The sequence below is a fragment of the Gekko japonicus genome, unplaced genomic scaffold, assembly GCF_001447785.1.
Source record: "Gekko japonicus isolate JY-2015 unplaced genomic scaffold, Gekko_japonicus_V1.1 scaffold1875, whole genome shotgun sequence".
Taxonomy (NCBI): domain Eukaryota; kingdom Metazoa; phylum Chordata; class Lepidosauria; order Squamata; family Gekkonidae; genus Gekko; species Gekko japonicus.
Window position 1 is genome coordinate 356,712 of NW_015167592.1, and position 19,371 is coordinate 376,082.

At 43.6% G+C, this 19,371-nt stretch overlaps 1 protein-coding gene and 1 pseudogene across 1 annotated transcript; both read right to left on the minus strand.

Moving 5' to 3' along the window:
• Positions 1-5,588: 5,588 nt before the first annotated feature.
• LOC107112755 lies at positions 5,589-9,592 on the minus strand (annotated as a pseudogene).
• An 837-nt stretch (positions 9,593-10,429) lies between these two features.
• On the minus strand, positions 10,430-16,998 carry HDAC4 (histone deacetylase 4; the record flags this gene model as incomplete). Its single annotated transcript, XM_015413943.1, has 3 exons — positions 10,430-10,469; positions 13,651-13,795; positions 16,914-16,998. Coding segments are annotated over 3 exons (270 nt in total), but the record flags the coding sequence as incomplete, so codon positions are not given.
• Positions 16,999-19,371: the final 2,373 nt, after the last annotated feature.

A 19,371-nucleotide genomic window follows, 5' to 3' on the forward strand; every position in this document is an offset into this window, starting at 1 on the left:
AGGACGATATTGATCCAGTCGATGTCGACGAGGGTCATCAGATGGATGATCCGGAGGACGGGAGAGAGATGCTGAGGGCCTCGATCTATGGGGTGACCGTGATCTGTGGGCAGAGTAACAATCCCAATCAGAGTAACCTGCTGGAGTCAGTCACGGCATGGATGCGGGTGGATAAGCCCCATAGAGATAACGCAGTTGGCGGTAATCCCAGGAAAGAGCCGGAGGTGGTGGGGGCAGGAAGACTCGTGGGGAATCTACTCCTGAGCGGGAGACAGTGTAGCGGCCCCTATTAGCCCGGTCATCGATATCGAAGGGCCGATCCTCGGCAAACAGACGGGGAGGATGGTGTTGAGTGTTTGGAGGGATCTGTCGATGCCGACCTAGTTCGATATTGGCATGGAACTCCGAGACTGTCGATATCGATGACTGAGCAGAGGGAGAGCGATCTGTGCCCAGGGGACGACTGAGGATCTCGACATTATCGATGTCAGAGAGAGGACGCATATCGACCAGTGTGTCATGGTCTAGCTGGTGTATTGGAGAGTCCATCAGCTGGATGGTCGGTATCGGTGGACGGACTGTAGCCTCTGATACCGATACTGCCGTTGGAGCGGGGGGCACCTTAGGAGCATTACCCAGTGCAGGACTCACGACTTTTCCAGACTTCGCTGCCTTTAGGGCCTTAGAGGAGCCCTTTTTGGCCAACTTGTGCTCTTTACTCGACTTCTTCTTTTTCACGGGAGTGGATACAGAAGAGTGTGCCGTCAGTGCCAAATGCTTCAATGTCGACGGGACGATGTTGGACGAGGACTTCAATACCAGAGCTGTCGATGTTGATGGTCTTACCGGTACTTCTGGATCCATGGCAGAAGTGAGATTTAGTGCCGATTCCAGTAATGCCACCCAGAGACGCGCCGCTCGGTTTTTCCTAGTTTGATTTGAAAACTTGGTGCAGTGTCGACAGGACTCTGGCCAGTGTGTCTCACCAAGACAAAAAATGCAAAGGGTGTGGCCATCAGGTGGAGCAAGCTTACTGCCACAACCCTTGCAACGTTTGAAAAAGCCCCACTTCTTCATAAATTAAACAAGATGGAGAAGAAAAAGAGGTTGGGGGGGGGGCAAAGGCCAAACTGAGTTAAACGAAAAACATCCCCCTCAACTAAACAGTGTCTCTCTCTCTCTCTCTCTCTCTCTCTTTAAAGAAAACGACAAATAAACCAAGGTAAAAGCGAAAAGTAAAGAAAACTGAAGATAAATCCGAAGAGCCTCTGAGGAAAAATAGCTACCAATCAGACCAACAAAAGGAAGGTGCTTCCAGCGCGGTGGAAAGAAAGGAACTGGCAGGATGTCCGCACCCACCCCTCTGGGCATGCATGGTGGGGTTCCTGCGCATGCCTGAGGTCTGGGTGCGAAAATCCGTTAGAGCTTGCTACAATACCGATTGATCCAGTGCAGGTGCACGGTATCCCATGGGTGTGAAGCACAGAGACCACGTCGAAGATCAATAGGCTGCCAGGTCTCACCCAAGACTTGATCACTCCTTATCTATAGAGCTTTACAGGAACAAAAGTAAGAGCAGATCTTCCTTTTGGGACAGGAAGAGGGCATTTGTGAGGAGAGGGCAAAAGTGGACACCATAAAGCCCCTGAGTATGAGGAAGAAAGGGCCATTTACCACAAAGGATTAAACACTGTCCATTTTACTTCAATTTGTGTTGTGCCTAGACTCTTATCTTGAACACACGTCCCGAGACCACATTGTCAAACTATTGAAATAAAGGCAGTGCATGATTTTATGATGCTTGCAGCTCCAAGAAGTGCCTATCCTTACTTACCATTGTTATGGCTATTTAGAAGACTGCATTGTACTGCCTTTTAAAAAGAAATCCTTGCTCAGTCTGATGTGTTTACGTATTCCGTATGTGATTTTTATTTTCTTACACCTTTATGTTTTCAATATGGCTGTTCAGACCACATGTTGCAACAGAAGGGGGAGGATGTAGCACTTCTCTACTCCCTAGAAAGTTCAAACAAGTATTTTAACCCTCGGTAAAAAAGGGTGAAGGGAGAGGGAGACAAAACAAAGGCTTTAACACCAAAGCAGCGGAGGGTGCTCTAAGAATTGACTCAATGTTGGCGGTATTACGTAGAAAGAGAGAGTGAATGATGGAGTGAAGAAAGAGAAGCCTTGCTGGGCAGGCAGCCCGGGACAGTTGCATAGTTCTTCCACTCCAATGTGGGGGGAAAACAAGTGCTTTTGAGACCCGTTTCACCACAAGGGGAGAACGGTAAGTGCAGACTATTATTCATTACTGCCCTTTGGATTTGCAGTCGTCCAATAGGGCTGAGGCCAGGAATGACTATTCCTAGTACCGTTCCAGCCACCTGCCAAAGCTACAGTGTAATCAATTCTGCTTATTAACAGTGTGGATCTCACTGTTTTGCTGTGTAGATGCCAATTGTTCCAGCCTTACATCTATACCATCACAAGCTACTCAAACAGGTTTCTGGACACCACAGATAGCCCTTGCATAGGCTTGCAGTGCCTGGAACAGTTCTACCTGTGAGTCTGTGTTCTGTCAGTGCAGCTCACAAAGACACAGGCGCCTTACTAGAATGAGTTGGCAACCCCCTCAAAGACACAGGCGCCTTACTAGAATGAGAGAGTTGGCAACCCCATTAATCTGACCTGGCTCCAGGGTCCTGGAGAGTTACATCTTGTGCCAGTGCTGTTTACCGTTTACATAAAACCATGGGTAGAGGTCACCTGATAATGAGGATTCAGGTGCCACCAAAATGTAGACAATAGCATTTCTCCATAGCATCTGGGTTAGGTAGGTTTATGAAGGTATTGACTTGATTAGCATAACATTAAGAAATGTTTGGATCATACCAAATGTATGTCTGATTCAGTAACCTCAAAGTTGCCAACCAGATACTCCGGGGGAGGCCCACGAACAGCAAGTAGTATTCAAGAGGCTGAATACGGAGCTTCTGTTTTGCATTACAGCTAGTAGCAATTGATGGACCTCTATGAATTTGACCATCACCTTTTCAAGCTGTTTTTTAGTCTTTTATTGGAACTGTTCTAGTTCCAAAAAGGTTTGTTGTATTGTCTCTTCTTATAAAATTCTACTGTCTACAGTCAGGCTCGACGCTTACAACCGCATCTTGTTCCGGTAGACAAGAGATTCTCATCTGAAGGAGTCTGTAGGATTGGAGCAGGATGCAGTTGTAGCGTAGAACCTGGATGTAGACACTATATTGTTTTGTATGGTTAGAATGGTAGCTGGATGCATGTCGATACGTTTGTTGATCAGTAAGTTTCTGGTATAAGGTGGCGTCTTTATGTCTGTCCAGAAAATGTGTTTCTTGCAATTACTGGTACATTGTCAGGCTGATGGTGGGGTGAAAGTTGTTGAGCGCTTGGTGGAATTTGTCCACGCCTGAGGTGCTAGTGACAGTGCCCTTTATCAAGTCAAGTTTAGTTTATTGTCTTAGCCATTGGCCATAACAACTCAAAATAAATCAAAGCACAACAAACATTGTACATTGTACATCAATAACTTGCAGTAAGTCCTAAACCCAGTCTTATCTTTTTTGCCGCCAGTGCAAACAAAGCCATTCTGCTAGTAACATGTGCATCAATATCAGAGAGCAAGTAAACGGTCAAATCCTGCTCTGAAATTCCATTATACTAGTGACAGTGATTACTTCTCTGTTAGCATTCCCTCAACTGCATTCCATTCAGTGCAATTATAGATGACTAGTCCTAGCAGTGAATCCCATGTTGACAGAGGTTTGCTACTGAGCTGTGATGTTTTTGTGCCTTCTTTTGCCAATAAAACCTCTCAGTTCCAGTCTGACTTGTATGTAAACCAGTTAATGGAAGTGACTGCAGTACTGTCTGGCTGCAATTGTATAGACAGTTTCCGTCAGATCTTGAGCCTGGGAAGTATGAAAAACTGCTGCAATCAAAAGTGGCCCAGGTGTTCTGGGGAGCCGGATATATGCTGGCCGAGTGGACCAGACTGAAGACTGGTATAACCTACCAGTCAGGAAGGTCCTCACCCTTCTCTCAAAGTATGCACAACAGTAATGTTCAGAAAGTGCCTGTTCATATGCAGCTGGCAGTCAAGGCAGGAGGGAAACTAGAGACAAAAATTGCCCGGGTCTGCTGTATTCTTTGACCTCAGAGATTAAGAATGGGGCGAAGACTTTCATCTTTTTTGCGAAGGAGAGAGATAGTGACCACGATCTGGGAAAACTAGGTTTGCATCCCCAATTGGAACTGTTCTAGTTCCAAAAAGGTTGTATTGTCTCTTCTTATAAAAATCTACTGTCTACAGTCAGGCTTGAGGCTACAATCGCATCTTGTACCAGTAGAGAAGAGATTCTCATGTGAAGGAGTCTGTAGGATTGGAGCAGGATGCAGTTGTAGCATAGAACCTGGATGTAGACACTAGATTGTTTTGTATGGTTAGAATGGTAGCTGGATGCATGTCGATACGTTTGTTGATCAGTAAGTTTCTGGTATAAGGTGGTGTCTTTATGTCTGTCCAGAAAATGTGTTTCTTGCATAGGCTGGTACATTGTCAGGCCGGGGTGGCATAGCAGTTAGAGTGTCAGACCGCGATCTGGGAAAACTAGGTTTGCATCCCCTTTCTACCATGGAAGCTCGCTGGGTGAGACACAAATTCTCAGCCTAAACTGCCTCCCAAGGCTGTTATGAGGATAAAATGGAGGACAGGAGAATGATGTAAGCCACTTTGGGTCCCCAGCCGTTTTGACTAGCGATGCCAGTGACTGACCCTGGGATCTCCTGCAAACAAAGCAGAGAGCCAGTCTGGTGTAGTGGTTAAGTGCGCGGACTCTAATCTGGGAGAACCGGGTTTGATTCCCCACTCCTCCACTTGCACCTGGCTGGACGACCTTGGGCAAGCCATAGTTCTGTCAGAGGGAGGAGGGGCGCTCCTAGTCTATTAGAAAGCTTGGAAATCTTTTCCGTGGCTGGCCTGCGACTGCGCAGTCCCATGTGGGACTGCACAGAAGCCACGACGATGAAGGCTAGGCGAGTCTCCCTTCCCCTGACGTCTCGCATATAATCATATAAGGCCCCCCCCCACTTCACTGGACTGATACAGCCCAGTCACAGGTTGTACACGTTCACGAGAACCAGGTATTGGAAACAATGGGTTGGGTTCAATGAGATGGATGTCCATCAACAGAATGGGACTTTCTCCCCTTTCCCACCTCACAGAAGCCCAAAGGGCTGTCCCAGATACTGCTCTTGGGAGAACTGCCCCCCCCGGACAGTACAAGGAACGAATTTAAAGTGGAAGATGGGATTCAGCACACACACACACACCCCCGGCGGTTCTCTTAACAGAAATCTATCCCTCAATCAAACCCAATGTGTTCTTCTTTACAAAGATGTACCTACAAAAAAACCTTCCTACTCCAGAGATCTGAAGGAAGTGTAGAAAGTGTTGAGTAATTTTCTGGTACAGGGATACAAGAGTGAGCCAGAAAATGAAAAAGGACACAACAGATATGAAAATCAACAATAGAGATGGTACATTTTTCTTTTCACTTTTTCTTTTTATTTACACCACAAGAATAACAGGTTGTCATAATGTGGTACAAAATACTGGACTTCTATTAAAGTTGAAATTGAAGTTGGTATTATCAGAGAAAGACACCATTGGCCAGTAAAAAACAAATGAAAACAAAACAACAAAAACAGGAAAGTGAGAAAGCTAAGTAACAAAACTTTCAACTTCACCAAGTAAAGGAAAAAAAAGGTCATCAGTAAATTTAAGTACAAAGAATATGCTAGCATCACTTAAAGGGTTCATACAGTTAAGAATGAAACCGTCTAAATTACAGAATAAACTGGTAGCTGCTACCAATGGTGACAACATACTGAGCATGTATAGGTATAAAGCAGACTATAATAGAGTTACAACTTTTGGTACTACATATCTGTAATAAGCTCCTGGGTGAATAGTTTTTCAACTCATATATATATAGCGCCTCCAACGTAGAGCACCAGAAGTGTTAAATCCATTCACTCATACATTCATTCACTCGCTTTCTCTCTCTTTCTCTCAGATCCTTTTTAATCAATATCAAAGACAAGGTGAAGTTGGGAGGACCCCCCCACACTCAACTATCACTATGAAGAAACTTCATTTCCTGCTGGTTTGAAACCACAGTGTTTGTACAGTACGTCACTGCTTAAAACTGAAATCTATTCATACATCATTCCAAGAAATTAAAAACACGTTAACACAGCTGTGCTGAAGAGTTTGCTCTTCAAGTCCTTGTCATGTTTATCTGAGATTACTAAAAAAAAAAAAAAAGTTGGCAAAGGGTTGTGCCTGCCTTATCCCTTTCATGCCTAAAGGAAAACAAAAAACAAAAACAAAAAACCAAGCTCCTGCCCCTCTTTTACCCTTTTTTAAAAAAGAAGACACAGGCAGTTTACTTGTGGGTGTTCTGCGTAGTTTCTCCTGGAACATTATTTCTACATAAATACAATAAACTCTATTGTTGGTTTGTCACAAGTGCTAGATATCTCTTTTTTCCCTTAAAATGACAAGTGTTTAAGTAGTCCTTTTAAATTTTACAATAAAAAGCACAGGTCCTTAATAAGTTCAGTAAGACAAACTGCCTTCCCCCTCCATGCTCTTCATTGTTGATCAATCTACATGACACGAAACATTTCAACCTTCTTTTTTTTCCTTACACCCGCTAATGCCATCAGAGGGGAAATTCTTTTTCTCTCCAAAGCTGCCAACTGTGGCGTGCAAAATCTGTATACAATATAAAGACATGCCAACCTAACAGACCATGCAACTTCAAGGTGTAGGAAACTTAAAAAAATATATTCATATATATTTTATATATATTTATATATATCAACGCCCATAAAACGTGGGCCCAAAAAGTTTACAAAAGGAAGAATGGAATGAGTACATGACTAATAAAAAGGAATGTCTGTGTATAGAAAGTAAAACAAAACCAAATACTTGATCATTAGTACTGTGTGTACTACAACCTAGGAGTCACTTCTGGGTAATACAGCTTTAAGATGTTCCTTCTTTTCTCTTCATTGCTACAAAAGAAAATTTATAATATGCCACCCAAGTATTCTGGAAGCTGGATTAGTGAAAACATCCACTAGTATCTTGCTGGTGGAACTGAGTTACCTCATATTTGTATATAAAAATGTGGGAATGAAAGGTACAGTACCTAAATCAGCTTGGACACAGAGCTCATAAGCATTCCCATCAGGTCCATATCAAGTAAACTTGTAGAAAAGAAATCAAGGCTACAGTGGTACCTCCTCAAACCCCATGAGGCCAATGTTCCCTTTCCATTGCACATAAACTGCAGAGGGAAACCCAGACCCCCATTCTTGTAGGGGATTATACAACTATCATTTTAAACAAGATGCAAGAGTTTTGTCTCGTGGGACGGACAGTGATGTAGCAACGTGCTTTGAAAGACACCAATGAAAAATCTTAAAAGTGGCTATTGGAAAAGCTTGGAAGCTATGACTGACAAGTCCAAACTGTTGTGTCAACACCACTGAGCTGTGTATCAATCGTTTCTTGCAATGCAAAAAAGTACACATTTTGACAACATGCAGTTGAAATTAAAAACATATTTTAGGCTGAAATGATGCATTACAGTTACCGACAGCGGTAAAGGGGTAGATCAATAAAACATGAAATCAGGTGATTCCACAACGAAAATCTTTTCAGATCACAGCAGCAAGGCAGTCATTTTACAAAATATATATGATTTTTATCTTTACTGTCAAACTATACTCTCAGAGTATGCTCCTGCCAGTTTTAATGCCAAAAAAATAGTCATCAATTTGAATGTACTTGGATTAGTTAAAGAACTCAAATATTGTAGTGTATGCTTTGAAAATTATATCTCAGTCTTTAAAACTCTGTCCTGTGTGCACTCAAGATTTGTTTTGTGTTTTCGTTCTCACCACTCTGCTCTTCATGGAATGAATTTCTTTCCCCCCCCCAAACAAAACAAAAAATAAATTACCACAAAGTGACCCTGTCAGTTATTATAACACAAATTAAGAGGGGGTGGGGAGAGTTACAAAAAATACCTCCAGTTATTCAGAGGAGGAAGCGACATTGCTTGAAAAAAGAATACACCATTTCAGCCTCCTCCGGCCACCCAGTTTTCACTACAAAAACATGAGTTATTTATTCTGAGTGACACCCCTCTCGCACACACAACAAGGCAAAAGGAGGAAAAATGTGGTGGCCAGGATCAGCTCTTCCCTAGCCTGCAAAATATTGTTATTATTACAATTCGCTGTGAAATAAGTCTTTCCAGAGAACTTTAGTTCAGGAAATGTTCTGAGTGTTTGCATTAGAGTTAAAACTGCACCGACAGAGCGTGGCAGGCCTTCCACACGGTCCCTTTAAGTTGTTAATGCCTTTAAGAAATCTTGCCACACCCTATAATGGAGGATATATGATACATCACTCTTTGTAATACTAACATGTCTTAAGGTAAGAACGCTCCGTATTTTCTTTATATAGCATAGCAAGTATGACTGGGGAAAGTGGAGAAATATACAGTGTTTCCTGATATAACAAAGAGCTTAAAATCCTTCCCTTCCTGGAAAAAAAGGGGCTTTCTGAAAGTGAAACCCCCCGCAATCCTCAACCACTCCACATGACCGTGAAAGCCACTGACGGGAGAAAAATCCAAACACGAACACTCCCCCCCCATACACACACAATGTGCAACGAAAGATGGCACAGGTTCAGACAATGTTTGGAAACAGCTGTCAAACGGAAAGCATAAATGAAATGTCGTGAGAAAAAAACAAATGTAAAGTGAAGCAAATAACAAATTTTGTAGAAAAAAAACCATTCTGTCAAAAGAGGATCAAAGTTAAGAACCTTAAATTAAGATATTAATGTTTAGGGTAGTTGCCCAGTGGCTAAAATGTTGGCATTCTGAAAACATTCCAAACTATAGTCTGAAAATGGTCACGTTTCAAACTAGATTCCTTTTTGAAAAAAAACACCCTTACATTCCAGTCCACAAATAAGTCTTCTGCAAGGGACCTTCCAATGGCTACCATTGTAATCTGCATTTATTTATATATTTCTTATAAATGCATTATAAATACTTAATCAAAATTTGTATGAGTCATTATCTTCTAAGCTCGGAATATATTTGGAATATACATTATAGATATACATTTATACATCTATAGCTAAAATATTAAGCAATATTCTCATGCTACTTGCTTTTAATGAAAAGCATTCCTGTCGTCTTTTTAAAGTCGCAGTTGAGTCTGTCGCATGCTTTTACAACCAAATCGATAGTTTAAATGGTTATACATAATGGGTAGGAGAAAACACTGTAGGTTTTTTTTCCCATTGAAAAAAAACCTGTTTAATTTTAGAACCCCAACAGTATTTGCCACTTTACTGGCAACTACCTTAATATCATTTTAAACAGCAATAAACCGAAACAAAAAAATAAAATCCAAACTCATTTTAGAGACCCTCCGGCCTCTGCCTGCTTACGCGATTCATGCTAGCGCAAAATCCGAGAGCCTGCTTCGCTGATTGCAGTTCTTCGCCTACCCTGCCAGAGCAACTGCTGTGGAGTTCTGTTATTTTTTTTAAGGCATTGTTCCTCAAAACATCAGGAAAAAAAAAAAAACACAGTTGCCCCCAAATCAATCCAATCTGTATTTAAAGGCACAACAAACTCTTCAGGTGGCTTTGGAGATATTAAAGCCGATCCCCTTTCCGGGCTACTGCCCCAGTTTAACGTTCTTCCTCGGCACACGTTTAGTCTGCTCGTACGTATCTATATAGGTATAAAAAAATCTGTTCTCTTTTCACCCTTCATATGAAAAAAAAAAACCCCCTCCTCATATTGTTTGGGTTTCGAAGAGAATGTCTGAATCACAGAGAGGCAAAAGCCACAAAATCTTTAAAAAAAATAAATTATAATTAAAAACTTCCAATATGGGTTGAGTGGTCTGAAACAGAGGGTAATCAAATTTTAAGCACCAGTTTCAAAAGAAAGTTGTCATGTCTGTGTGAAAATCTGTTTCCTTTGGCAATTCTGCCAAATACTTCACTGCTTTCTTGCCTCTTAACGGCTCCCCTTTAGGAAAGAGGAAGAATGCTCAGTGCACATGTCTTTAATATTTCTGCTCTTCACCTGCATTTTTTCCCCCTTTTCCATAAGCACATTCTGTACAGATACGGAGAACTTTTGCTTTCTTCCATGCATGGCTGCCCTTCCGTAGTCTGGAAGTAAACCATGACCGGATGCAGGAGTTAACAAGGGACGACTTCCTTGCAGAGCCCCAAGACAAAGACGAACAAAGAGGAGAACTCCAGCCCAGAAAATGAGTGCTACAGGGGAGGATCCTGCTCCATGGGTTCCTCATCTGGCCTGGAAAAGAAAAGAAAAGGCAACTGAGCACAGAGTAGAAGCAAAGAGTGAGAGTGTCACAGACAGAGACGCTTCTGAAATTTTACTTCTTCGGCTAGAAGTACGAGCTTCAGCAGTTCAAAAAGAGGCTGGCTTCATAGAATCATAGAGTTGGAAGGGACCTCCAGGGTCATCTAGTCCAACCCCCTGCACAAGGCAGGAAATTCACAAATACCTCCCCCCTCCACACCCTCACTGACTGCTGTTCCACGCCCAGAAGATGACAAAAAACCTCCAGGATCCCTGGCCAAACTGGTCTGGAGAAAAATTGTTTCCTGACCCCAAAGTGGCGGTCAGCATTTCCCTGGGCGTGTAAGAAAGGGCCATGAGAACTAAGCCCTGACGCAACCAATGCTCCCTCTAAGTTGTGGAGTCTTGTGAGCAAATATTCTACTTTGTGAGCTACTGTCATTAAAGCTGGGAGCGAGCGATTTGGCTGCTGCATGAATTAGTTTGCTCTGGAGCCCTCCCTTCCTGAGCGAAGACAGAAATATGTGAGTTGGATGCTAAAAAACTGTGAGCTAGCTTACACTCACTCGGCTTAGAGGGAACACTGGATGCAACCCTTCCTGCCCTCCTTCTCAGGATCTTCCTGAGTTCACAGGCTCAGCATGGCTGTCGGATGGCCGTCTAGCCTCAGCTTGAAAACCTCCAAAGAAGGAGAGCCCCCCCCCACCTCCCAAGGAGCCCTGTTCCACTGAGGAACTGCTCTGTCAGGAAGTTCTTCCTAATGTTTAGCCGAAAACGTTTTGAAACCTGAATCAAGATGGATGAAGAGAAGAGATTGGATTTATGCCCCGCCCTTCACAACCCAAAGGTGTCTCAGAGCGGCTGACAACCTCCTTTCCCTTCCCCTCCCCACAACAGTAGGTAGGTGGGGCTGAGAGAGCTCTGACAGAAATGGCTCTTTTTCAAGAACAGCTCTTATCAGAACTACAGCTTGCCCAAGGTCATCCAGCCAGGTGCAAGTGGAGGAGTGGGGAATCAAACCCAGTTCTCCCAGACACACACGACTGCCAAGACGAGTTTCCCCCAACCTATAATTATGCATTTGATTTTTCCTACCTAAATGCAGAACTTTACATTTATCCCCATTGAAATTCAATTTATTTGTTTTAGCCCAGTTTTCCAGCCTGTCAAGATCATCCTGTATCCTGACTCTGTCTTCTACCGTATTCGCTACCCCTCCCAATTTAGTATCATCTGCAAATTTAATAAGCAAGCCTCATAGCTGCTGAATTCTTCTCTAACTGGTATATGTCAGCCAAAGAAGAATTCTCCCTCCTGCTGGAACCTCTCCTTCACTCCTCTCCAGCTTTTTCCTGGCTCCTGGGGAGTAACATGGCCGTGCCAGAAGGCAGCTGAGAGGACAAATTTTGGGTGGGTGCACCCCAAGTTCTCCAAATACATTTTTCTCATATGTGGCATGTTGTAAGGGAACTTATCGATCACTAGACAAAGGCAATGAACTTATTTAGTATAACCCTTAGAGGACTGGATGCAATCAAGGGCAAGCAGAGCGAATTTGGGTACCAAAGGTGACAAACAAGCAAGTATTGGAGCACGTAAAACCAGACATGCCGCTGGAAGTAAAAATCACAAAACTGTGTCTGACTTATTTTGGCCATGTCATGTGGAAGAACTCACAAGAAAGAGCAATTATGCTTGGATTGGTTAGCGGCAAAAGGAAACGTGGCCACCAAAGAGAACGGTGGCTAGACAAAGTCAACACCAGCATGAGCATGAAACAACTCAAAGAAAAAGTACAAGATAGGAAAACGTGGAGAGACCTGGCCCATAGAATCGCCAAGAGTCAAATACGACTGAATGGCTAACAACAACCCTTTTCTCACTGCAGCCCCCTGCACTCCCCAAAAAGCTATGCCTGAGGGATCGGTCAGATCAATGTGGGATGGCGACATGGGGGCAACAACAAGTAGGAGGATTGGCACAAGTTCTTGTTCTGTCTGTGGAAGAACTTCTGCAGAAATGAGAAGAGGTGATTTCTGCGAATTCCCTTCCTGCTGCAGCCTTCTCTTCCCCCAATCCGTATCCCACATCCCTCCGGCCATCAGTCAGGCACGGCTTTTCAGGAACCCAATGGGCTGTGGTGAAAATAGAGAGGTGGCATAGATACCTTCTGTGAACTTGTTCCGTTCATGATCAATTGGCAGCAAACCACATGTTCAACTGCCTGCCTGTGAATACACACCAAACGCTATTTATACTTCTAATAATGGCTTAAGACCATCTGGAACGATGCTCGGTTCTCAGAACCAAAGTGAATTGTCAACTGAATCAGTCTGATTTCTGGGTTTCACCTCCCTTTCCCTGTATTCAGTATAATTATGCTAACGAATGCTCAGCCTTGGGGGAAAAAAATTAATTTTTCTATGCTTCGCATTACAGAGGCCACAGAGAGAAAGTATCGAGATGTCTGAAGGGATTTCCAGGGTGTCGAAGTCTACCTTGGTAGTGTAAGAATTTGCTTTGTCCCGAGAATAGCCTGATCAGCCGTATTTTAAACTCTTTAAGAAAACTTTAGACAAACTTTAATTGCCCATTTATTTATTATCCATCCAAAGTAAATGTGCCTAGAGTAAGACCAATGTCTTTCATGAACAGAAGTACTACAGATGACTTAGGTAGATAATGTTTACACTTCTTAGCCAAAAGGCCGAGAAGCGATTCTCTTATTAATATTATTTTATTTTACTAACTTTATTAATTTTCTCGTTAATGTTTTTATACTATTGCTATGCTATTACTGTTTTAATCTTTTTTATATCAGAATTGTACTGTTTTACTGGCTCTTGCTGTAATAAATTAGATCAGATCAGTACTACGATGCAGGCCTTTTCAGCATTTTGAAATTCCAAGTCTATTATAATTTCACTGATTTTCTTTCTTTCTCTAGGTGGAACACAGTCAGCTGTTCTTGGACGCTTCTCTCTGGATTTTGCATTTAAGGCCTTTGCTGTCTTTTGGAGCCTCTGTGCGTCGCTTCCATTTTTCTTTAAGCCAGGACAGAACTCCATCGGAGGGCTAATTAGTTACAAGTTGACTGGCAGAGTTATCTTCCACTTCCTCTCTAAAATATCACAGTCTGACTTGGAGATGGAGAGAAAGGAAGGGAACTCACTTTTTGTCAAGGGGTGGATTGACTCCCACTGACAACGATGCCATAGCTGTTACGGTTTCTGCTTCTTCATTCTCACACTTTTGCGCCTCTATCAAAGAGTAGCCGACTGTCGAGGAATAACGCTGGAGTGAATGCCAGTACTTACCTAAAAGAAAAATACAAATGGATGCACCATCACTGCATTCACTGTTAAGAATCTAAATTACAAACATGGCAGTACCATCCTATATGCAGGTCAGCTCAGAATCCAATTCAGTAAGGCTTACTCCCAAGAAAGAGCCTTTTGGAGTGCACTGTTAGTCATGCTATGTAAGCAACCAACCATACGGATTCACAACTAGGGTTGCCAACTCCAGGTTGGGAAACTCCTGGAGATTTGGGGGTGGAGCCCATGCGTGGACCTCAGCAAGGTATAATCCCTTAGAGTCTATCCTCCAAAGCAGCCATTTTCTTCATCTGTCATCTGGAAATCAACTGTAATTTGAGGGAATCTCCAGGCCCCACTGTCCGGTCCTGGCCTGGTCCCAGCGAGGTCCCCCCTGGGGGAGCCTGTTGGACGCCGGCCCCCAGCAACCCCCAACAAGGGAAAAGGCCTGGGGGGAGACTCCCGCAGGCAGACCGAGCCCCCCACCCCAGCACTCACCAGTGGGGGGAGAAGGCAGGCAGCTCCAACACCAGCTTGTGAAAGATGGCAGTGGCAGCCCGTCCCCACAACAGCCGAAGGAGCGATGAGCAGCTACCCGCTTTCCCGCTGCAAGAAACAGGCCCGGGGTGGTTTGGCCTGAATTGCAGCTGTGCCAGGCTGTCCCAAGTGACAAGACTGGCGGCCTGGGCAGCAGCAGCCAGCCTGCATGGCCATCCCCAGCCCATCCAGCTAGTTGGGGGTGGAGTGGGGCTGGGAGAGGGACACAGACCTGGCATCCTTGTCTTTAAACTGGAGGCAGGGCTGGCCTGGGGGGGGGGGATGAGACAGGAAGAACTTACGCACAGCCACAAACACCCAAACTTCCTTGGTAGATAACTTGGATTGGGTCTCCAGGAATTTCCTGGAGAAGTTGGCATAACAAGGCCCAGGGAGCTTGCAGGGGAGTTGGTGATGTAACCCCCCCCCTTCTCAAGACTGAGGCAACTCCTGTCCTCACTCCTCCCCCTCTCCTTCCCCCTCCCTTGCCAGGCAGCGCACCAGATTCCGTGTAAGGAGGACTACCGATGGACCCCCATCTTGGCAAAGTGGCATCTGGGGCAAAGTCCACGGGTGACCAAGAGACTCGTGACAACCACCTGGAGGCTGGCAATACTACCCTCGACTTCATTTTTGTTGCAAGGATTGACCTAATTATTCAGCAGGCCAGATATTGATTGTCTAAAAGAATAGTTCAGTAGCTTTTAGAAAAGTGAGTTGGGGAAGGAGAAAATACAACACCTCAGGTATGCTTGGAAGAAAGATACTAAGCACAGCACTCAGTAAGAAACGAAAGAGAGGGAAAACTTGCAGAACCTTCCTCCCCGTTTCTGCAGCAAAGTAAAACTGAAGTCCAATGCCACCTTAAAATTTAAAAATATTATTCTACATCAGCTTTCATGATGCAGACCTCATTTCACCAAGTGCATAAAGTATTGATCCGTCATGCGAGTCCATTTATACTAAAAACTGCAGATAAAGGGGTGTAGTGTTTAGAGGGCTAGACTAAGATCTGGGAGATCCCAGTTCAAATCCCAGCTCTGCCATGGAAGCTTGCTGGGTGACACTAGACCAGACACAGACACAGACACACTCTCTCTCTCTCATGGTGTTGCTGTTGGTGTAGAAAAGCAGGCTATAAATATCTAAACCAACAGTACATTCTATTAACTTCTAAGATGCCTCTGGGCTCTTCGTCTATTTTGGTGCTACAGACCCATATGACCTCATCTGGAATTATCATCATGTTTCCGGAGCTCTATTATATTCGAGTTGTTTCCCTTTCTGATGAAGACAGTGGTGTGATAACCAACTGGACATGTTACATACTTAAGTTTTCTGAATGATGAGTTGGCTTCTGCAATGTGTCAGCAGCAGGTCTTCCTACCCCTAGGCTTGTCAACCTTCAAGTTCTGAGAGAACGTATGACTGACCCAAGGTCACCCAGCTGGCTGCATGTGGAGGAGTGGGGAATCAAAGCCGGTTTTCCCAGATTAGAGTCCGCGCTTTTAGCCATTATACCAAACTGGCTCTCTGCTGAGGTCCCTTCCCTTCCACAAATTCTGTCTTCCCCAGGCTCTGCCCCCAAGTCTCCAGGAATTTCCCAAACCTGAGCTGGCAACTCTACATCCCCCTCAGATCCCACATTTTAGTTCTACACTTACCTGAGTGCTTCTGTGTTCTGAATTAACACTTCCAGACTGTTCAATGTAACCCTATTAAAATGTGCACTTTGATCTTGGTATGAAAATACTATGGGAGCACACATTTAACCACCTCCATCCCTTCCCCTGGGGGAAATGGCTGCTTTGGCCTCTGTGCCATGCTGAAGTCCCTCCTGAGGCTCTACCCCAAAATCTCTAGGAATTTCCCAGCCCAGAGTCAGCAACGGTAATGGGGAGGGATCCAATGCTTCTCCAAACTGACAGAGTTTGCAGAAGTGATTTTAATGGCCTTTCCCCCAGTAAACGTTTGAGAAGGTCCAGGAACATTCCAGAACACTATAACACGTGGCAAAGGGAAATTCAAACGAATATAGCAGGAAGGTGGAACTGGCCAGAATCGGACACTCTATACTCTTGAACAAGTTTTGCTCTGTTCTGGGAGCTTGCAGTGCTTGACCAAGAGTGCGTGTGTGTGAATTTCTTTCAACACTTTTTTCTTGCCACAGCTCCCTCAGCTGCTACATATTTTGATCTGCAGAGTCCTTAAACCTTTAGCAGTGGATTTTCAGACACACAGGGGCTTGCTTGGGGAAGGCAGTAGAAACAGGTTCCATTTGCAGATGCATGGGTCCAACCCCATCTGTTTCCTTGAATACTCTCTTTTGGTTCATTTTTGGGTTCTTGTGGGATTTTGTTTTCTCTTATGGTCCACTTTTTTCTCCCCTGAATCTTTTTTGACAAAACATTTTACATTGCTTCTTATTCTGAGGTGTTCTTACTAATACAGTTCATATACAATTTTGAAATGATTCATCATTTGACGTGTAAATTGTAGAAAACTATGTTATAAAATTCCACTTTTAGAAATAACCATTCAGAAATTATACAGAGAATGCCAAAAACACAAAACCACTCACTGTGTATTTCAATGACTTTTTCAATGGAACGCAACGCATTGGTATTTGCCCTTTCCTGTAACACCTTTTCAGGGAGAGGATCAAGCTGAAAAAGTAAAACCCAATGTAAGTCCTAGTAACAGGTTTTAGAAATGTTATAGTCATATTATTTCAACAGTGAATATACCTTTTCATATTTATGAACATGATTTCCATTCAAATGTGGTTGTTTTTACCCTTTTAAAGGCGATATCTACCAACTTCCCCTCTCTCCCACGCCCAATGATTATCCCCAGCCAAGGCCAAGACTGCAGCTGGCCATACAGTGCACCGTATATGCGCATGTGTAGTGGATCACAGCGGGTGCCCACAGAATCACAAATGTACACTAAACAAATCACGCTCCTAAGTTTTAAGATTTTGCAGATCTTGTTCATCTAATGTAAGACAGATAAATTTAGGACAAGTGTTTTGGGGGTTTGTGAGGTCTAGTCTCCACAGCAGGCTATAGCAATATTCCTTTTAGATGCAGCAGCATCTGGAATGTTCTGAAGTGGGTGGGAAAAATAACTCCTCTGTTAAGTGACTGCTGGGCCAAGCTCTGATATTATGATTATGCAAACATAGTGGCTGCATAATTTCTTACAGGATAAGCTGGGGCTTAGATTAGGGCTGAAGTACTCCTGCTGGGGATGGGAGATCTTCCACCCCCAGTGACCATTGCCTATCAGCACTCCAGTGGCTGGTGGGAGATTTTTTTTTAAAATCCACTGTTGGCATGAGGTCACTTCCAGGAAAACCTGGAAATGATGCCTGTCCTCTATGTGAATTACTGGCAGTTCCTAGAAAGGACTGGTAATGCTTCTGGGTTTCCCCCAGAAGTAATGTTAGCCATTGCGGATGGCATCCCCCCCCATGTCCCTACCTCCACCCAACTTCCACTGCCATGCATGGCAGGAGAATTCTAGCTCAGATACAGGAGATGGGTTTTTGCTGTTTTGATAAACTCAGGAAGACTGGACGGCTATGTCGGATGTGTTACGTATTGTCTTAAAAATCCCTTTAAGTCTTCAGTAATATTTAAACACTGTCCATTCTTTACGTGGCTGGAATCCAAGAGGACCTTAGCTAGTCAGGATGTCTGACTGTACCATGCATCTTCTTGCAAATATTTATTCATTTATTCACCTCATTCATTCCCCATCTTTATCCCCGATGAGGACCCACCATGGCTTACATTATTCTCCTCACCTCCATTTTATCATCAGGACAACCCTGTGAGGTAGGTTAGGTTGAGAGTGAGATCACAGAACAAGCTTCCTTGCAGAGAGGTATACAAGTCTGGGTCTCCCAGATCCTCATCTCACATTCTAACCACTACACCACACTAGCCCTATGGAAGTTCCGGAGCAACTCATGGAGTGACAGGATCTTTACATGGCAGGTGCGGTACCGGATCATGTGCTTCATTTCATACTACCCATTAGGCTTCCTCAGCTATGTATGGATAGGATTGTTACCTTAATTTCAGGTAGACAATGGAAGACAGAAAGACAACTAATAGTGCAACCCTAAAGAGGGTTACACCGTTCTAAAACCATTGATGTAATTCTGGTCAGGATAGCACTGTAAAACTCATTTTATGCCCAATAATTATTCAAGCAAACTTCCAATTTCACCTGCAGCCTACTACCATCTCTAGTCAGCTTTTTAAATGTCCAGCAATTTTAACATGTTGCAGATCACACCTGAAAGAGCCTATAGCACACACCAGGACTATTTTTAAGTCAATGACCTTGCATTAATGAAACCTGGAGAAAAATAAAGATATAATCCTACCTGCTTTTTGAAATGTATAAAGCAAAGAAAACCGTCATGATTCCTTATGGAAAACATCTGTTATTTAATTGTGCAGTTTTGTAAAAATTGGAGCTCCCTTTGATTGCCCCAACGTGAGCAGAATTCAAATGCTGAACTCAGTTTTCAATTTAGGCTGGGTCCAAATTTATGTCCTTTCACAATTTCTAAAATGGATTCAAGCATCGTCCCTTTATTATTTTATTTGTATGCCTTATAAAGACAGCACAGTGGAATTCTGAGGTAACTCCTCAGTTCTGACAATTTCCAAAAAAGGCTTCGTGTCTCCTGAGACAGAAAGACTACTCAGGCATAAAGGCCACTAGTTCTAATTGGCTCCCAGTGAGACAAAGCGTATGGGCAGCCAACAGGAGTGACATTAATGCTTGTAAGAAAGAAACCTGTTTTGGCTTTATGGGCAGAATGAGCTGCTGCATCTTTGTCTCATCTGTTTGAATCCTCACATAGCTGCCATGTGTTCCTAAGGGAACTGCAGTAGGTAAATAAGTGGCCACGTGCTCAGACTCCAGTTCAATGAAGGCATAAGAAAAAGTCTGAGATGCTCCTGTGTGTACACCTAACTCTAAAAGGCCTAATCTGACAGGATGTGCCAGATAGATAT